This window comes from Propithecus coquereli, unplaced genomic scaffold (assembly GCF_000956105.1).
Source record: "Propithecus coquereli isolate 6110/MARCELLA unplaced genomic scaffold, Pcoq_1.0 Scaffold119, whole genome shotgun sequence".
Lineage (NCBI taxonomy): Eukaryota > Metazoa > Chordata > Mammalia > Primates > Indriidae > Propithecus > Propithecus coquereli.
In genome coordinates this window covers 4,235,664-4,250,901 of record NW_012135969.1, presented here as the reverse complement: position 1 = coordinate 4,250,901, position 15,238 = coordinate 4,235,664, and the positions used below count along the sequence as shown (strand labels likewise).

Sequence of the window (15,238 nt, the reverse complement as noted above, 5' to 3'; positions counted from 1 at the left end):
TTAATAAGTAGCTGTCCAGAAAAAGCCCACCCACCCAGCACAGCCACCCTGGTGGCCCTCTACACTCCCAGACTGGACGTAAAAACACACACACTAGTTGGCACAAGTGTTTGTAGTACCACTTTATTGCCAATAGCTGACATTGCCCAGGACTAAGGGAGAATAAATTAGATCTACTGTGGCATCTGACAGGTACTGCCAAGCTGGGGAGAGGACTGGACTTTTGTGGGCACTGATCCTGGGAAGGGGGGTATAAAGTGGTTGTGGAAATGTCCATGGAGAGCGTCTCTCTCCTACCCCGAACGACAGAAGCTTTTATTCCCTCCTCGTACCCAAAGGGGCAAAGTGGACGCCAGGGTCTCTTAGCTGCCAGGAGCTAAGAGGAAAGAGGCAGGGGAAGCTCCCAGCAGGGCCAAACGGGAGACCAACGCTTGGACCTCAGAACAGAGCAGGAACCCAGAGTCACGTGAAGTCACAGGATGATGCAGGGGGGACGGCTGTTGGTGATCTTTTCTAGGGGTTCCCCGTTACTGGCTCTTCGGATGGCTTCGATGAGCTAGAGGGCAGAGAGGTGGAATGATGGGATGATGTATGTTCGGGTAGGGTGACCCAGGGGTCCTCCCAACACTGCAAACACTCACATCTTTCTCGTAAGGAAAGCCCCCGTTCTCCAGCTTGGAGAAGACCAGCTGGCCATTGATCTCAATCTCAAAGGCTCCTGGTATGAAACAAACGGATGAATAAATGGTATGCCGACAACAGAGGCAGAAGTCTGGCGAGGACCGCCAAAGGCACCCCCCACCCCCTCAGACTTCACACAGGCTCCTTCAAGTCCCTGTCAGTCCCATTAGAAGCTCATTTGTGTTTCCTAAAGCCATTCCCCAACCCTAGGTGAACTCGAATGAACCTACAAGAGGTCTCACCTGTGTGTCCGTCACTCAGTGAAGGGCTCCCTCCCCTCCAACCCTATGCTATTGCAGTCTAATCGGTTTTTCCCTACAGGCCTCATCTGTGACCCTCTCTCTATGGAAGGACACTCACGTTGGCTGGATATCGTACCAAGTGCCAGACACTGCGAGGCACTTTACATAAAGCAGCCGAAGCCAGAGCTAGAAAGTGGCAGAGCTGGGATTTATAACATTGACTCAGCAGGTGTTCTGCGGGCCTCACCTGTGCCCCCCAGGCGCGACTCGATCTCGATGCCGGGATACTCCTCCTTCACCGCACTCGCCAGCTCCAGGTAGGTCGCCTCGAAGCCACAGGGTTCACTGGGGAGAAGAGACCTGGAGTGGGCTGGGGTTTCGGGGGAGGGGCCGTCCGTGGACCCTTCTCCATCCGGCCGGGGGTTGGGGAGGGGTCTTCCAGCCCGAGCCGCTCACCAATACTCCACCACGATGCGGACCCCACTACCCGGCTCGACCTCCCCGGGAGGGGGCGCTACGGACGCCTGCCCCGGCTCCCCACTCATCGCTGCCGGCTCGGCTCAGGCCTCTGCTTCCGGGTGTGACGTGACGCCGCGGGCACGTGACGGGGCGGGGCCGCGCGTTGTGTCTGTACGCCCCCTGCAGGCCGCGGCTGCTGCTGCGTTTGACCCTATCCCGCAGCTCGAGCGCTCGGTCCGCTGCGGCTGGGCGGACTGTCCAGAGTTTCCCTGCCCAGGGTCCCCAGAGTGCCAGGCTCGCCCCGCAGCTGGTGTCCGCCGGGTTTCGTGGCCTTATTTAATCTAATAAAATATCTTACACTAAAAAGCGCTTTCTAGTTTACGAAAGGAAGAGAAAGTGGTGGGACAAGCAGTTTGGAGATGGGTGCGTGTTGGGACTGATGTAATAGTTGCTATTTCTTGCTAACATGCTGATGATACTTGAAACCATCCCACAGTTGCACACCTAAATGCTTCTGACTCTGAAGCTCTGGACTGCCTTTTCCCATCTTTTGCAACTGTCTGCTCCTCAGGCCTCCGTCACTTGCACCCAGCTCCTGCACATCCCCTGTTTCGCCCCAGCCTCTCACTAGAGGGCTCGCATCATTATTGCCATTTTCCAACTCTGGAAATGGAGGCTACCTAAGTCCTTGCTGTTTTTCCCTGCCCTGGAGTACCACTGTAGTGTCCTGACAGGTCACCCACTCTAGTATCCCTTTAAACTGTTCATTTTCTAACAATTCAATGATTTGTACAGTTGTGCGACCATCATCCCAATCCAGTTACAGAACGTTTCCATCAACCTGGTAAGGTCCCTCCTGACTGTTTGGGGACAATCTAGCCTCCAACTCCAGCCCTAGGCAAACACTGATCTGCTTTCTGTCTCTACAGATTTGCCTTTTCTGGATGTTTGATATAAACAGAATCAAACAATATGTGATCTTTTGCTTCTGGCTTCTTTCACTCTGTATAACGTTTTTTGGAGGTTCACCAGTGCTGTGTCACGTACCAGTAGTTTGTTCCTTTTTATTGCTGAGTAGTATTCCATGGATATGCCACATTTTGTTTATCTATTCACCGGTTGACGGACGGTTGTATTTACAGTTTTTGTCTATTTTGAACAATGCTGCTATGAATGTTCATGTAGGTTTCTTTGTGTGGATATATGTTTTCATTTATCTTGAGTAGATTCCTAAGAGTAGAATTGCTGGGTTATATGGTAAGTTTATGTTTAACTTTTTAAGAAACTGCCAAGCTGTTTTTCAACATGGCTATACTATTTTACATTCCCACCAGCAATGTGTAAGGATTTGTTTCGCCACATCCTCACTAATACTTGTCATTTGTCTCTTTGGTTATAACCAAATGCTCATCCTAGTGAGCATGAGATAGTATGTCGTTGTAGTTTTAATTTGCATTTCTCTAATGACTAATGATGTTGAGCGTTTTTTTCATACAGTTATTAGTCATTCATGTATATAATATTATTTGAAGAAACATCTATTCAAGTCTTTTACCCATTTTTAATTGGATTGTTTGTCTCTTTATTATTGATTTGTAAGACTTCTTTATATATTTTTGGTATGAAGTCCCTAATCTCATATGTGATTTACAAGTATTTTCTCCCTGTCTTTGGCAAGATTTTTAAAAAAATAGTGTCTTTTGAAGTTCAAAATTTTAAATTTTGATGAAGTCTAATTTATCAGTTTTTTTTTCGGTTGTCCTTTTGCTTCTCTACTTTACCCAAAATCACGAAGATTCTCTCCCATGGTTTCTTCCAGAAATTTTATAGTTTTAGCTCTTACATTTAGGTGTATGATCTATTTTGAGTTAGTTCTTGTGCATTATGTGAGGTAAGGATCTAAATTCATCTTTTGGCATGTGGGATCAATTGTCACAGGACCATTTGTTGAAAAGATTATCCTTCTCCCCATCAAATTCTCTTGACACCTTTGTCAAAAATCAATTGACTAGAAATGTAACGGTTTATATTTGGACTCGGTTCTATTCCATTGATCTATAAATCTATTCTTTTTTTATTTAAAAAATTAAGACACAATTTACACACAGTAAAATTCATCTTCGTGAGTGCACCTTTCTGTGAGTCCTGCCGAACACACACAGTTGTGCACCACGACCAAGATACAGAATGGCTCCATTACTTCCCACAAATCCCTGTGCCCCATACTGTCAACTGCTCTCCTCCCCAACCACAATCTGCTTTCTGTCCTTATAGTTCTACCCCCTCCAGAAAGCCATTTAAGTGAAATCCTACAGCACTCAGCCCTCTGAGTCTGACCTCCTTTTCCATCCCATCCTTCAACACGCAGAGTGATCTTTTCAAAATGTAAATTTGCCCACTCCTCTGTGGCTCTACCTAAGTCCAGATAGAACCTGCAGGGTCTAGCCCCTGCCCATTACTGCCAGTCTGGACAAACAGGATGGATGACTCAAACCGGGTTTGCAGAACAGCCACCTGAGGGCTTGTCAATACCACACATTCCTGGGTCTCAGCCCCAGAGACTGAGATTCAGTAGCTGGGGAGGCGCCCAAGAATCTGTTTTTTACACAAGCTTAGGGAGATTTTGAGGCAGGTGATCACAGGCCACTTTCAGAAGCACAGCTGCCTTTCTCCACACCTATCACACCTGCCCAGGCTCACCTGTGTGAGCCTCTTCTCCCTCCCTTATCCTCCACCCCTGCTCCCTGCCTCTGCATGCTGTGTCTCCTCCTGCCAAGGGCACTTGTTCCCTCATTGTGGAAGGTGACACCCCCCATTCCCATTCACCAATCCCAAACCCCTCCCCACCTCAGCTAGTTTCTCCTCTGCTCAATTGTCACTTCCACAAAGAAGTCTTCCCTAACTCCTTATGTGAGTCATTCTCCCAGCATAGTTGTCACCTGTCGTTTCTTATTTGTGTGATTCTTTGATTAACGTCAGTCTCCCTGGCTGAGCCGCATGAGGATCAGGGTGCGGTCTGTTTTTGTTGCTCACCCCTGTATCCCCAGCTCCAAGTATGGGGCTGCCATATAGTGGATACTTAACACATAGTTGAATGAATGAGTTTTGTCTACTCTGCCTTTGCACAAGCTGCTCCATGGCCCAGGAGACCTTACCCCCTCCCCCACCTCTGCCTGGCCCACTCATACCGGTTTTTCAAGGAAAACTCAGTTTGGAGAAAGTTGGGGCTGGAGCCACTCCTCCGTGCTCCTCCAGGGCAGACCTCTTATCACCCTGTGGATTGTTTGTTTTCCCAACTGTCACCCACATCAAGCTGGGAGGTGGCTGCAGCCTTTGATCTCGGCCTCCCTCCCGGGTCCCCTGTGTCTGCTGGACCAGAGAGCTAAAATGATCCCTCTAGGAGGAGTTCCCTGGCGCCAGGTCCAGAGCTTTTGGCAGATCACTGTGGTTCCTCCCACTGTGCGACCCTGTCTAACCCCTTCGATTTTAAAAGGGGAAGCCGATGGGAGGCCGAGGCGGGTGGATCGCTCAAGGTCAGGAGTTCGAGACCAGCCTGAGCAAGAGCGAGACCCCGTCTCTACTAAAAAAAATAGAAAGAAATGATCTGGACAACTAAAATATATAAATTAGCCGGGCATGGTGGCGCATGCCTGTAGTCCCAGCTACTTGGGAGGCTCAGGCAGAAGGATCGCTTGAGCTCAGGAGTTTGAGGTTGCTGTGAGCTAGGCTGACGCCACAGCACTCTAGCCCAGGCAACAGAGCAAGACTCTGTCTTAAAAAAAAAAGAGGGGGGAAAGCCGAGTCCCTGGACTTTGCTCAGAAGTGGGGACATACACCGGGTGCCTCTGAGGGTGGCCAGACTGTGTCTGGAAGTCAAGGGGCAGGCCATGTTGCCCGACATCCCTCTGGCTGCCTTCCCTCTTTCGCAGAGTGCCCTTTGCCCAAGTGGGTGGGGCTCAGAGCTGCAGACGGGCCCCCTAGCTTGGCCAATGAACAGACCAGATTTGGGGAGGGGTGCAGCGAAGAGTGGGCGTGGCCGTTTCCCCTTACCTTCCAGCCCCCAGCCCCTTCCCCCCAGGGTAGCCAGGACTCTTGATTTTCGCTCTCGCTGCTGTTCTGTCCCTCAGTCTTCCCTGCCTCTCCCCAGACACCTGTACCCTCCCCTGACACCTGCTGCCAGGCTAAGAAGGGCAAAAACAATTCCAGTTGGCGTAGTGTCAGGAGTCTCCGCCCCCTCGTCCCGTGCTTCCTCCTCCCTGGCACCTCCCCCAGGCCCCGCCCCCATCTGCCCAGGGTAATTTTAGTTTCCTTGGGCCTGGAATCTGGACACACAGGGCTCCCCGCAGCCCCTGACTTCTACGACCAAAGTCGGGACACCCTCCTACCACACGTAGAGAAGCGGGCGTGGATTTGAAATAAAATCCAGGTATCTGGGGTCCCTAGACAGAGCCAGACTTTGGACCCGGTGTCCTGCTACTCCTGCTGGGGCTCCTCCAGGTAAGGGGACCGAGGTCGGTCTCAGACGACTACCTGTTCCTACCCCCAGCCGCACCAGGGCCCCAGGCTATGCCTGTCTCTGGGTCTAACTGGCAGGCTGCCCAGGTGGGAGGACCGGCGGCCACCTGGCTCTCCCCCTCCCCTTCCCCCTCGGTGATGTCAGGGCAGGGGCGGGGGCAAGAGGGGGACAGGTAGTTAAGGGCCTGGCGTCTCCCTCCTTAAACCGGTGGCCCCAGCCAGGTGTACTGACGCCCAGGGTCCAGGTAAGGACCAAGGCGGGCACTTCATCTTGAGGGTGGCGTGCACAGGCAGGTCTGGGGTCACCATAGAAAGATCCTGTCTCCCTCTCTGCTACTCTGGCGGCCTCTCTCTCACTTTCTCTTTTCTGCCAATCTCCCGTCCCGCCCCCTCCTCACCGGCCGACCTGTCCTCCCCATTCTCGTTCCCTGCCCTCCTCGGAGCCTCCTTCCCTCCCTGGACGCTCCCCCAAGCCAGTGGATGAGCCCGGGGTAGATCCGATTCTCTCCCCGGGAGACTCGGCTTTCCCGCTGAAACTGGCCCCTCCCCACACAACGAGAAAGCTAGGACGGGTATCCGAATGCTGAGGGAGCTCAGCCCGGTTCTACCCCAGTTTGGGTTTCCCCGAGTCTCTACTAAGAACAGGCGTCTCCGCTGGAGAGGGGCACCGTCCAGTTTGGAGGGCAGGAAAGGACAGGAATTCTCTAAATTGCCGAAGCTCCCTCTCTCCAGATTGGAGTCCCTGCTCAGATGGGAAGGCGGGGGCGGGGTGGGCCAAGAGGTCCCTCCTGGCTTCAGTATGAAGTGGGCAGGAAGGCAAGACCGGTGGATGAGGGGTCTGCAGTGCAGAGGGGAGAGAGGGGAAGATGGTTTTGTCTGTTTGATGAGGCTGGGGAAAGACCCAGGTTCCGGGGCTGGGTCTCCCTGGCAGGTTAGGGACAGAATGCACCTGTCCACTAGGTGGGAGTCCTCCCAGCGCCATTGTCCCCCAGCAATGCCCTCTCTTGGTCGCCAGTCCTGGACTCTGCTCCCCCCTCTCCTTCTGATACCCTGCTGTGTGCGGAGTGGGGAGGGGGAACCTCGGCGAAGACTGCCTGTAATGATTAACCCCACAGACACTCCAGCATTCTTCCCGAATTAAACTTTAAAAGAGCTGCCCCCCTTCTCCCATTTGGTGTTTCTTCCACAGTGAGGGAGTGGGCGGGGCCTCAGGGCTCTGGGCTCTCCCTTCAACTCTGGGTTACCTAGGGGTTTCTCACCTGGGCCCTGCACCCTAAGTGTTCCCCCAAAGGTTAAGTCTCCCCCACTACAGTAAATCCTGATGGAGGTGGGGCATGGAATGCTGGGCCAGATGGGGGCCTCTCTGGTTACATCTGGCCCCCAGCCCAGGCCCCTGCCCCACCAGCCCTTCCCCCAACCCTGGGAAGCAGGGTTGTTTACTGTTGGCCCTGATCACTGGGCCAGGCCACTCGCCCTAGGGGCCAGCCAGGTGGGGCAAGCTTCAGGAAGTAAACAAGGAGGTTGGGAGGGCGGGAAAGAGGGTGGGGCTGGAGAGGCAGTTCGGGAAGGAATGGCCTAGCCAGTCTGAGTTGCGATTGAGGAACAAATTGATTGTGGGGTCAGTTTCTCCAATAGAAGCTTTCCCAGCTCCCCAGTTTGAAAACTCCAGATCTCTCAGAAGGGAGCTGCCCAAACCCACAGCTAGGACCCCGTTCTCCTCCCTCGTCATCCCTTTGGTCTTGACTGTTCCACTCCTCTCTAGCCTTAGAGGGGTCTGAATGCCAAACACCAGTCTTGAGTGGGTCCTCCCTGACCTCTGATAACAGATTCTAATCTGATTTAAATCCACTCCCTCCCCACTTACAAGGCCCTCAGCATCCTCTATTCCCCCTCCCACCCCACTGTTGCTCTTTGACTTCCAGGAAAGTGTGGCCGGAGCAGCCCCTCCCCCAGTCCTCCCTGGAATGAAGGCATCAGGGCTGTTTGCCTGAGGCTAGACGGGGTGGGAGTGGAGGCAATGTGTCTTGATGTCTGTTGATGTTGGATGGTGGCTTTGTCTGGTCCTTCCTGGCAGGACCCTGAGCTCCCTCCCGGGCCTTTTGCCCTGTTGCCAGTCTGTCTGGCATCCTGGGTGATTTGACTTTCTACTCCTGCTTTTGTGGTACCCCTCTGGCCAGGAAACCTGGGAGAGTGTGATAGGATGGACCTCATACCCCCAGGGTGAGGTGGACAAGTCCCCAGGACCGATGCGTCCTGGGCGCTAGAAGCACCTAACAGCAGAATGAGAGCTTATGAGGTCCCAGACACAGGACTGGGAGCTCTGAGGGCTGCTTTGGTTAGGGAGGGGCACCACTGGGAGGTCGGCTGCCCTCCAAATGGGCCTCTGAATCCAGGCCGGGTATTTCCTCTCTCCTTCCAGGTGAGGGGGCTGCCTGGCTGGGTGGTGGCATGGGACTTGAGGTGGGCAGATTGCAAGTCCCACCTGGACAGGACGTAGGCGAAGGGTGGGGAGGAGGAGATGATGTCAGAGGAGCCTCAGGCCCCTCATCCTCCTCCCCTATCCTGTCCCTGCTCTGTGCCTCCCCCATTCCTCCCAGGAAACCAGTAGGTTAGGGAGTGGGGGGGCAGGGTGGAGGGTAGAGGCAGAGTTGTTTGTGTTTCTCCTAAGCCAGGAAGTTGTGCGGATGAGTCAAGGTTGAATGGAGAGCCCTAGGCAGTGCTGTCCCGCCCCGCCCTGACTCACCTGTCCCCCAAATCCCCTTATGCCCTCACTAAAGGGTCAGGTGCCTGATCCATCCTGGGGGGGTCAATCCCAGGTGCCTCAGGCAGCCTCACAGTACTGGCCCCATGTGCAGAGGACAGGCTGGGGGCTGGGATTGGCAAGTACTCCCGGGTTCTCACAGGTCTCAGCCCAGCCAAAGGGGTCTGCTTGGTTGCTGCGGAGGAGGGGCCCGCATTGCCTCTACCTGTAGTGGGCAGCCTTGCCCTGTCTCTCCTTTCCTTCCTTGTCCTGAGTGTCTGTGCGGCCCCAGTAGGTGATAAGACGTGGGTAAGATGCTGGCTCTGCCTGGGGGTTCCAGGTGCCCTCAGACTAGTGGGTGGACAGGACAGGTGCACAGTAATTGGTGCAGAGGCACCAGCACAGTGCTCAGTAGTTTTCCACATTTCAGTCTGAATGTGGAAAATCCAGGAAGGCTTCTTAGAGGAGGTGGCTCTAGAACTGGGGCTTCAGGAAAGAGTTGGGCAGGAGGATGGCCTGAAGAGGGTACACAAAGTTTGGGGGCTGCTGGAGCAAGGGCCACAGCCTAGCCACTCTCCTGCCCTCCTGGTTCCTGTCCTCCCCACCTCCTCTCCTTCCGTGCATCACTCATCGCATCACCTGGGCAGGCGCTACTACAACAGGCTCTGGCAACTGGCTCTGGCAGCTAAGTGCTGGAAAACCCGGGGCAGAGCCCAGCGGACTGAGTGCCCCAAACTCAGAGGCAGAAGGGTGGCCCTTTGCCTTGACACTGAGAGCCGAGCCCCAGGCAGTCTGTGGGTCATGCTGTTGCTGCTGCCAGGCTATGGCAGTGGATAGGGGGGACACCCTCTTAATTCTTCCCCTGAGCAACTTTGGGCTAAAGAAAGAGCACTGTACTTAGAGTCCAAACACAGGTTCTACTCCCTGATTCACCTGTCACTGGGGGCAAGAATGTTTCCTTCGCAGAGCCTCAGTGTCCCTTTTTGTAAAATGGGGCTGATTCTATCCTTCCCAGAGGGCTCCAGGGAAACTCCAGTTAGAGGGGAGCAATGAGGAGCTATGTAAATTCCGAAGGGCACCCTGACAGCCTTGAGGTCGGGAGGTCTGGGTTCTCTTGGCCCCTGTCCCCAGGACGAGGGCGCACAAACGGCTGCATTCAGCCCCATCTTCTCCCTCAGATGCCATGGAGCTGGATCTGTCTCCACCGCAGCTCAGCAGCTCCCCAGAAGACCTGTGCCCAGCCCCTGGGACCCCTCCCGGGACTCCCCCACCCCCTGACACCCCTCTGCCTGGGGAGGTGAAGAGGTCCCAGCCTCTGCCCATCCCAACCAGCAGGTACAATGGGGCGATGGGCAGGGGCGAGGGCGGTGAGGGGAGGACGATACGCAGAGGTCTTCAGCCAATTCCTAACCTTCCCCACCTCTCTCCTCCACCCAGGAAACTTCGAGAGGAGGAGCTGCGAGCAAGCTCTCTACCCTCCATCCCCAACCCCTTCCCCGAGCTCTGCAGCCCTCCTTCACAGGCCCCCATTCTTGGGGGACCCTCCAGCGCAAGGGGGCTGCTCCCTCGAGACGCCAGCCGCCCCCACGTGAGTTGTTCCTCAGAAGGGCAGGTAGGGGTGCAGGGGTGCTCTGGGCCTGGGACAGATATAGGGCCACTTCAGTGGAGGTGGGGGTTCTCTTGGTCCAGGGTCCCCAAGGGCACAGCAGCGGGGGAAGGGCAAGAATCACCCTTTGCCCTCCCTCAAGTCACCTGCGATTCCTGGCAGCAGGTAGTAAAAGTGTACAGTGAGGACGGGGCCTGCAGGTCTGTGGAGGTGGCCGCGGGTGCCACGGCCCGCCACGTGTGCGAAATGCTGGTGCAGCGGGCTCACGCCCTGAGCGACGAGACCTGGGGGCTGGTGGAGTGCCACCCCCACCTAGCACTGGGTGAGTTGGGGCACGGGAGCTGCCCAAGCCAGGAGGCAGTGCCTCACGTTTCGGGCTAGGCACGTGGCTCATCCGGGAGATCTGGCCGGTCTCCACTAACCCCTGCTTTTTGCCCTTGACCCCAGAGCGGTGTTTGGAGGACCACGAGTCCGTGGTGGAAGTGCAGGCTGCCTGGCCCGTGGGCGGAGACAGCCGCTTTGTCTTCCGGAAAAACTTTGCCAAGTACGAGCTGTTCAAGAGCTCCCCAGTGAGTGTGCGTGGGGTGTCTGGGCGCTGGGACACCCCACTTCCCAGCCTGGACCCTTGAGCCTTGACCCCTGACCGCTCTCTCCCTCCCAGCACTCCCTGTTCCCAGAAAAGATGGTGTCCAGCTGTCTTGATGCACAGACAGATGTATCCCACGAAGACCTCATCCAGGTGAGGGGACCCCCATTCCACTGAGTATTCGTGACTCCTCAGAATTGCCCAGTGCTCCTCTGCCCTTAAGCCCTGTGCCTCTCTCTATGTGGTAGAAAGAGCCCAGCCATGGTCCTATGTGACTGTGGAAAAGTCACTTTCCCTGCAATCTTAAATGGGGACAAGAAATGGGGACAAGAAATGCATGCGGAGTCCTCATGAAAACCTGAGGGTGGAGGGGAAGAGCAGAGGTCAGGCCTCTCATCCTCCTCCGTTCTCCTCTGGCCTCAGAATTTCCTGAATGCAGGCAGCTTCCCCGAGATCCAAGGCTTCCTGCAGCTGCGCGGGTCGGGACGCAAGCTTTGGAAACGCTTCTTCTGCTTCCTGCGCCGGTCTGGCCTCTATTACTCCACCAAGGGCACCTCCAAGGTGAGGTCTCGAGGGTGCCAGCTGCAGTCCTCGAGTGCCGCTTCCCTGTTGGAACCCCTGGGCCCTTCTCCCCACCCCCCAGCTGTCTGCCTCCAGCTTACCGTCCCTGCCCCCACCCCTGCCCAGCTCAGCTGGCCCAGGAGGGCAGTATAAAGGGCAGGTGACTTGAGTTAAAATCCTGGCTCTACTTATATTTGCTGTGTGACCCTGGGCACTTCCTTGCCCCTCTCTGGTCCTGAAATCTTCCCGCCCAGCTTGTGGGGGCAGTAGCAGAGAGATGGGGTCTGCCTGTACCAAGTCCCCCTCACTCATGCCGCCTAGGATCCGAGGCACCTGCAGTACGTGGCAGACGTGAACGAGTCCAACGTGTACGTGGTGACTCAGGGCCGCAAGCTCTACGGGATGCCCACGGAATTCGGCTTCTGTGTCAAGGTGAAGACCCTGGCCTGGCCTGGCCTCAGGGGCAGCAGGAGCTTCTCAGGCCCCAGGGTCCTACCTGGGGCTTCTGAGCTCCATCTGGGATACCCAGACCCTTCTCCCTGCACCCGGTGCTGCTGGAGACTCCTTGGGTCCTGCCCTACCCTGTGGAGACCAGGGACAGACATCTGGCCCTTGAGGCAGATGCGAGACCAGCCAGTTTCCTCTCCCCGCAGCCCAACAAGCTTCGAAATGGCCACAAGGGGCTCCGGATCTTCTGCAGTGAGGACGAGCAGAGCCGTGCCTGCTGGCTGGCTGCCTTCCGCCTCTTCAAGGTGAGGCCCTGGGGGTGGTGTGGGGGGCTGGCCCCACCCAAGGGATCCCCAGTGTAGGGAAGAGTCAGAGTTCTGCTCTCAGGAAGTCTCCAGAATGAGGAGGGCATCACAGCCCTGCTCTCTGAGAACCCCCAGGCCCAGGCTGGGGTTGCAACTCTGGCTTCGGGAAGCTCCTATCCAAGGGCAGAAACAGCCCTACCCTTGGCAAGTTCTGGTCTGGGGAGGTGTCACAGCCCAGCCCCCAGGACCTCTGGATCTCAGGAGGTCTTTCTTTCCTCTTTCCTCCCCCACCCCCCACAGTATGGGGTGCAGCTATATAAGAATTATCAGCAGGCACAGTCTCGCCACCTGCGCCCATCCGGTTTGGGTTCCCCGCCCTTGGTGAGTGTGCACGGGGGCATTAGGTGGGGGGTGGATGCCCAGACCCCATCCCAGGGATACCTGGACCCTGTTCTGACCTCTTCCCTCCCCATCCTATCCCATCTCCAGAGGAGTGTCTCGGATAATACCCTGGTGGCCATGGACTTCTCTGGCCATGCTGGGCGTGTCATCGAGAACCCCCGGGAAGCTCTGAGTGCAGCCCTGGAGGAGGCCCAGGCCTGGAGGGTGAGGGGCCCGCACCCATCCGCGTGTTTGTGCTGGGTGCTCTTCTCCATGTGGGTTTCTATGGAATGGGAGGCAGGAAGGAGGGGGCTGAGGGGAGGCCCCCCAGCTGGGGAAAGGTGCTCTACATCCTTGAGGTGCCAGGTAATACCCCCAACCACACCCTGACTCTCCACAGAAGAAGACGAACCACCGCCTCAGCCTGCCTACGCCATCCTCTGGCACAAGCCTCAGCGCAGGTGGGTGATGGTCTGGAGTCCCCAGGGGGTAGTATGGGGATTCCCTCTCCTGAATGACAGCCCTTCTGCTTCCCCCCACCCCAGCCATCCACCGCACCCAGCCCTGGTTCCATGGGCGCATTTCCCGCGAGGAGAGCCAGCGGCTCATTGGACAGCAGGGCCTGGTGGACGGGTAAGGGACAGGGCCGGGTGCGGCAACAGACCCAAGGATACAAGAGACCCGGGGTCAAGGTGGCAGCCCTGTGTCCTCGGGTAATGTTGCCCTGTCTCTGGTCTCCTGGCAGCCTGTTCCTGGTCCGGGACAGTCAGCGGAACCCGCAGGGCTTTGTCCTCTCTTTGTGCCACCTGCAGAAAGTCAAGCACTATCTCATCCTGCCGGTGAGTAATCCCCGCCTTCTCTGAGAGTCCCTGGAATCCCGCAAGGGGACACAGCCCCGCCAGCACCCTGTCCTCCTCATCTGGCACCTCAGGAAGCTCCCGGGCCCCCAGGGTGTCTCCTTTTTCCCTGCACAAGAAATGGGGACCTCAGCCCTGGCTCAGGAGGGAGCTCGTTAAACCTCGTGCCCCCCTCACCGGCCACCTGCTCTGCCGTACCCCAGAGCGAGGAGGAGGGCCGCCTGTACTTCAGCATGGACGATGGCCAGACCCGCTTCACTGACCTGCTGCAGCTCGTGGAGTTCCACCAGCTGAACCGCGGCATCCTGCCGTGTGTGCTGCGCCACTGCTGTACCCGCGTGGCCCTCTGACCACTGCCCGAGCCAGTGCGCATCTCAGCGACTGCAGGCCACCCACGGCCCCGCCACGCACCCAGTGGACTCGGTGTGCGGAAGCTGGGGACGGGATGGTGGGTAACTGGAGGGCTGCTCACTCAGCCTTCTCTGCTACTCTGCCTCCCTCAGGTAGAAAATGGCCCCTCACCCGGTGTACCCTTGACACCTGTCCTCCAGGGAAGGCGCTCCGGCGGCCCCTTCCCCTCTCAGAGCTCCTGGGGCACCGCTCTGGGGCAGGGCATTATGGGAGAAATGGGGGCCACCCAGGCAGTCTTATGCGCCACACTTTGTACAGACTGAGAGGCCAGTTGATCTGCTCTGTTTTATACTAGTGACAATAAAGGTTATTTTTTGATACACCTGTGAGTTCTGTCTGGCAAGGCCTGGCTATCTGAAGTGGAGAGGAGGAGGGCCCCGGGGAGACCTTGGGGAACGTGTCGGATGGCCCATGGTCACATCCTGGCTAGCGTGATGTTTCTTGAGGGCAGGAGTGGTCATGGTCACCTGAGAGTCTCCAGTGCCCACCATGGAGCCTGGCACATAGTAGGTGCCCAATAATTGCTAGTTAAATGAAGGAATGGACAAGGGACTGTCACCCAGGTGAGATTTCCCGACAGGGCTTAAGCCTATACAGGTAACTCCGACAGGCCTGGGAGTTGGAGATGAGTCTGACACCACTTTTGTCCTCAGCAGGTCCTGGACTAGCTGGTAGGACATTGAGCCCTGACAAACACACAGTTGTGCTTCCACCACCACGACCGAGGAACAGAACAGCCCACTGCCTCCCACAAGCCTGTGCTCCCTGCTGTCAACCCCTCCCCTTCCCCTCAACTCCAGACCTGCTTTCTGTCCTAGTTCTGCCCCCTCCAAAAAGCCATATAGACAGAGCCTTATGTCACTCAGCCCTCTGAGTCTGGCTTCTCTCTCCAGTGTATCCTTCAGTATCCACAGGGATCTTTCCAGAACATAATTCTGCCCACCCCCTGTGCCTCCACTTAAGCCCGGACTGACCCTGTGGGGTCTGGCATGTTTTTGTCTAAGAGTTTTATGGTTTGAGCTCTTCGCTGATGGGAGCTCTATAACAAATGTATTATATGAGAGTGGGAACACCCAAGCCTGCTGCTCAAATCAGACCCTCCTTCCAGACATAGGAACCCCAACTAGGTATTATTTTTGTCAGAAAATCAAACCCGAATCTGATCCCTTGGATCCAATGATGAGTTTACCAGAAATAGAAGGAACAGAGGAACATGTGAAAAGACACATAGGTAAAACAGTTACCAAAATCCAGACTGGGAAATTCTACAAAACAGATAACCTAGTTTCTTCTTCAACGACAACAAAATTACAAGAAAAGAAAAGATGGGGGCCGGGCGCGGTGGCTCACACCTGTAATCCTAGCACTCTGGGAGGCCGAGGAGGGTGGATCCTTTGAGCTCAGGAGTTCGAGACCAACCTGAGCAAGAGCGAGATCCCGTCTCTAC

At 56.0% G+C, this 15,238-nt stretch overlaps 2 protein-coding genes across 5 annotated transcripts; one reads left to right on the top strand and one right to left on the bottom strand.

Annotated features, from left to right (window-relative positions):
* Positions 1–105: 105 nt before the first annotated feature.
* On the bottom strand, positions 106–1,537 carry MIEN1 (migration and invasion enhancer 1). Of its 2 annotated transcripts, XM_012661761.1 has the most exons (4): positions 1,380–1,537; positions 1,171–1,268; positions 642–718; positions 106–556 (listed from the first exon to the last, which is right to left on the bottom strand). In XM_012661761.1, the coding sequence occupies exons 1-4, from the start codon at positions 1,466–1,468 to the stop codon at positions 473–475; spliced, it is 348 nt and encodes a 115-aa protein (XP_012517215.1). In that variant the 5' UTR covers positions 1,469–1,537; the 3' UTR covers positions 106–472. The 2 variants fall into 2 exon arrangements, with proteins under 2 accessions (XP_012517215.1, XP_012517209.1); XM_012661755.1 differs by having other exon boundaries at positions 106–718; positions 1,380–1,477.
* Positions 1,538–5,717: 4,180 nt separating this feature from the next.
* Positions 5,718–14,113, top strand: GRB7 (growth factor receptor-bound protein 7). 3 transcript variants are annotated; one of them, XM_012661742.1, is made up of 15 exons: positions 5,718–5,879; positions 9,816–9,972; positions 10,075–10,225; positions 10,409–10,565; positions 10,691–10,812; positions 10,905–10,982; positions 11,253–11,390; positions 11,712–11,822; positions 12,044–12,142; positions 12,443–12,523; positions 12,632–12,748; positions 12,924–12,984; positions 13,069–13,156; positions 13,269–13,362; positions 13,584–14,113. In XM_012661742.1, the coding sequence occupies exons 2-15, from the start codon at positions 9,821–9,823 to the stop codon at positions 13,728–13,730; spliced, it is 1,596 nt and encodes a 531-aa protein (XP_012517196.1). In that variant the 5' UTR covers positions 5,718–5,879; positions 9,816–9,820; the 3' UTR covers positions 13,731–14,113. The 3 variants fall into 3 exon arrangements, with proteins under 3 accessions (XP_012517196.1, XP_012517181.1, XP_012517189.1); XM_012661727.1 differs by having other exon boundaries at positions 10,406–10,565; positions 13,584–14,111; XM_012661735.1 differs by lacking the exon at positions 5,718–5,879 and adding an exon at positions 6,112–6,142 and having other exon boundaries at positions 10,406–10,565; positions 13,584–14,111.
* Positions 14,114–15,238: the final 1,125 nt, after the last annotated feature.

Bases quoted from the DNA above. Each gene is read 5' to 3' on its own strand.
- GRB7 (XM_012661727.1), top strand. From the start codon at position 9,821: ATGGAGCTGGATCTGTCTCCACCGCAGCTCAGCAGCTCCCCAGAAGAC. The intron at 10,566-10,690 runs GTGAGTTGGGGC...CCTTGACCCCAG, and splicing joins CCACCCCCACCTAGCACTGG to AGCGGTGTTTGGAGGACCAC. The intron at 11,823-12,043 runs GTGAAGACCCTG...CTCTCCCCGCAG, and splicing joins AATTCGGCTTCTGTGTCAAG to CCCAACAAGCTTCGAAATGG.
- MIEN1 (XM_012661755.1), bottom strand. From the start codon at position 1,468: ATGAGTGGGGAGCCGGGGCAGGCGTCCGTAGCGCCCCCTCCCGGGGAG. The intron at 1,269-1,379 runs GTGAGCGGCTCG...TCTTCTCCCCAG, and splicing joins CGCATCGTGGTGGAGTATTG to TGAACCCTGTGGCTTCGAGG. The intron at 719-1,170 runs GTGAGGCCCGCA...GTTTCATACCAG, and splicing joins GTCGCGCCTGGGGGGCACAG to GAGCCTTTGAGATTGAGATC.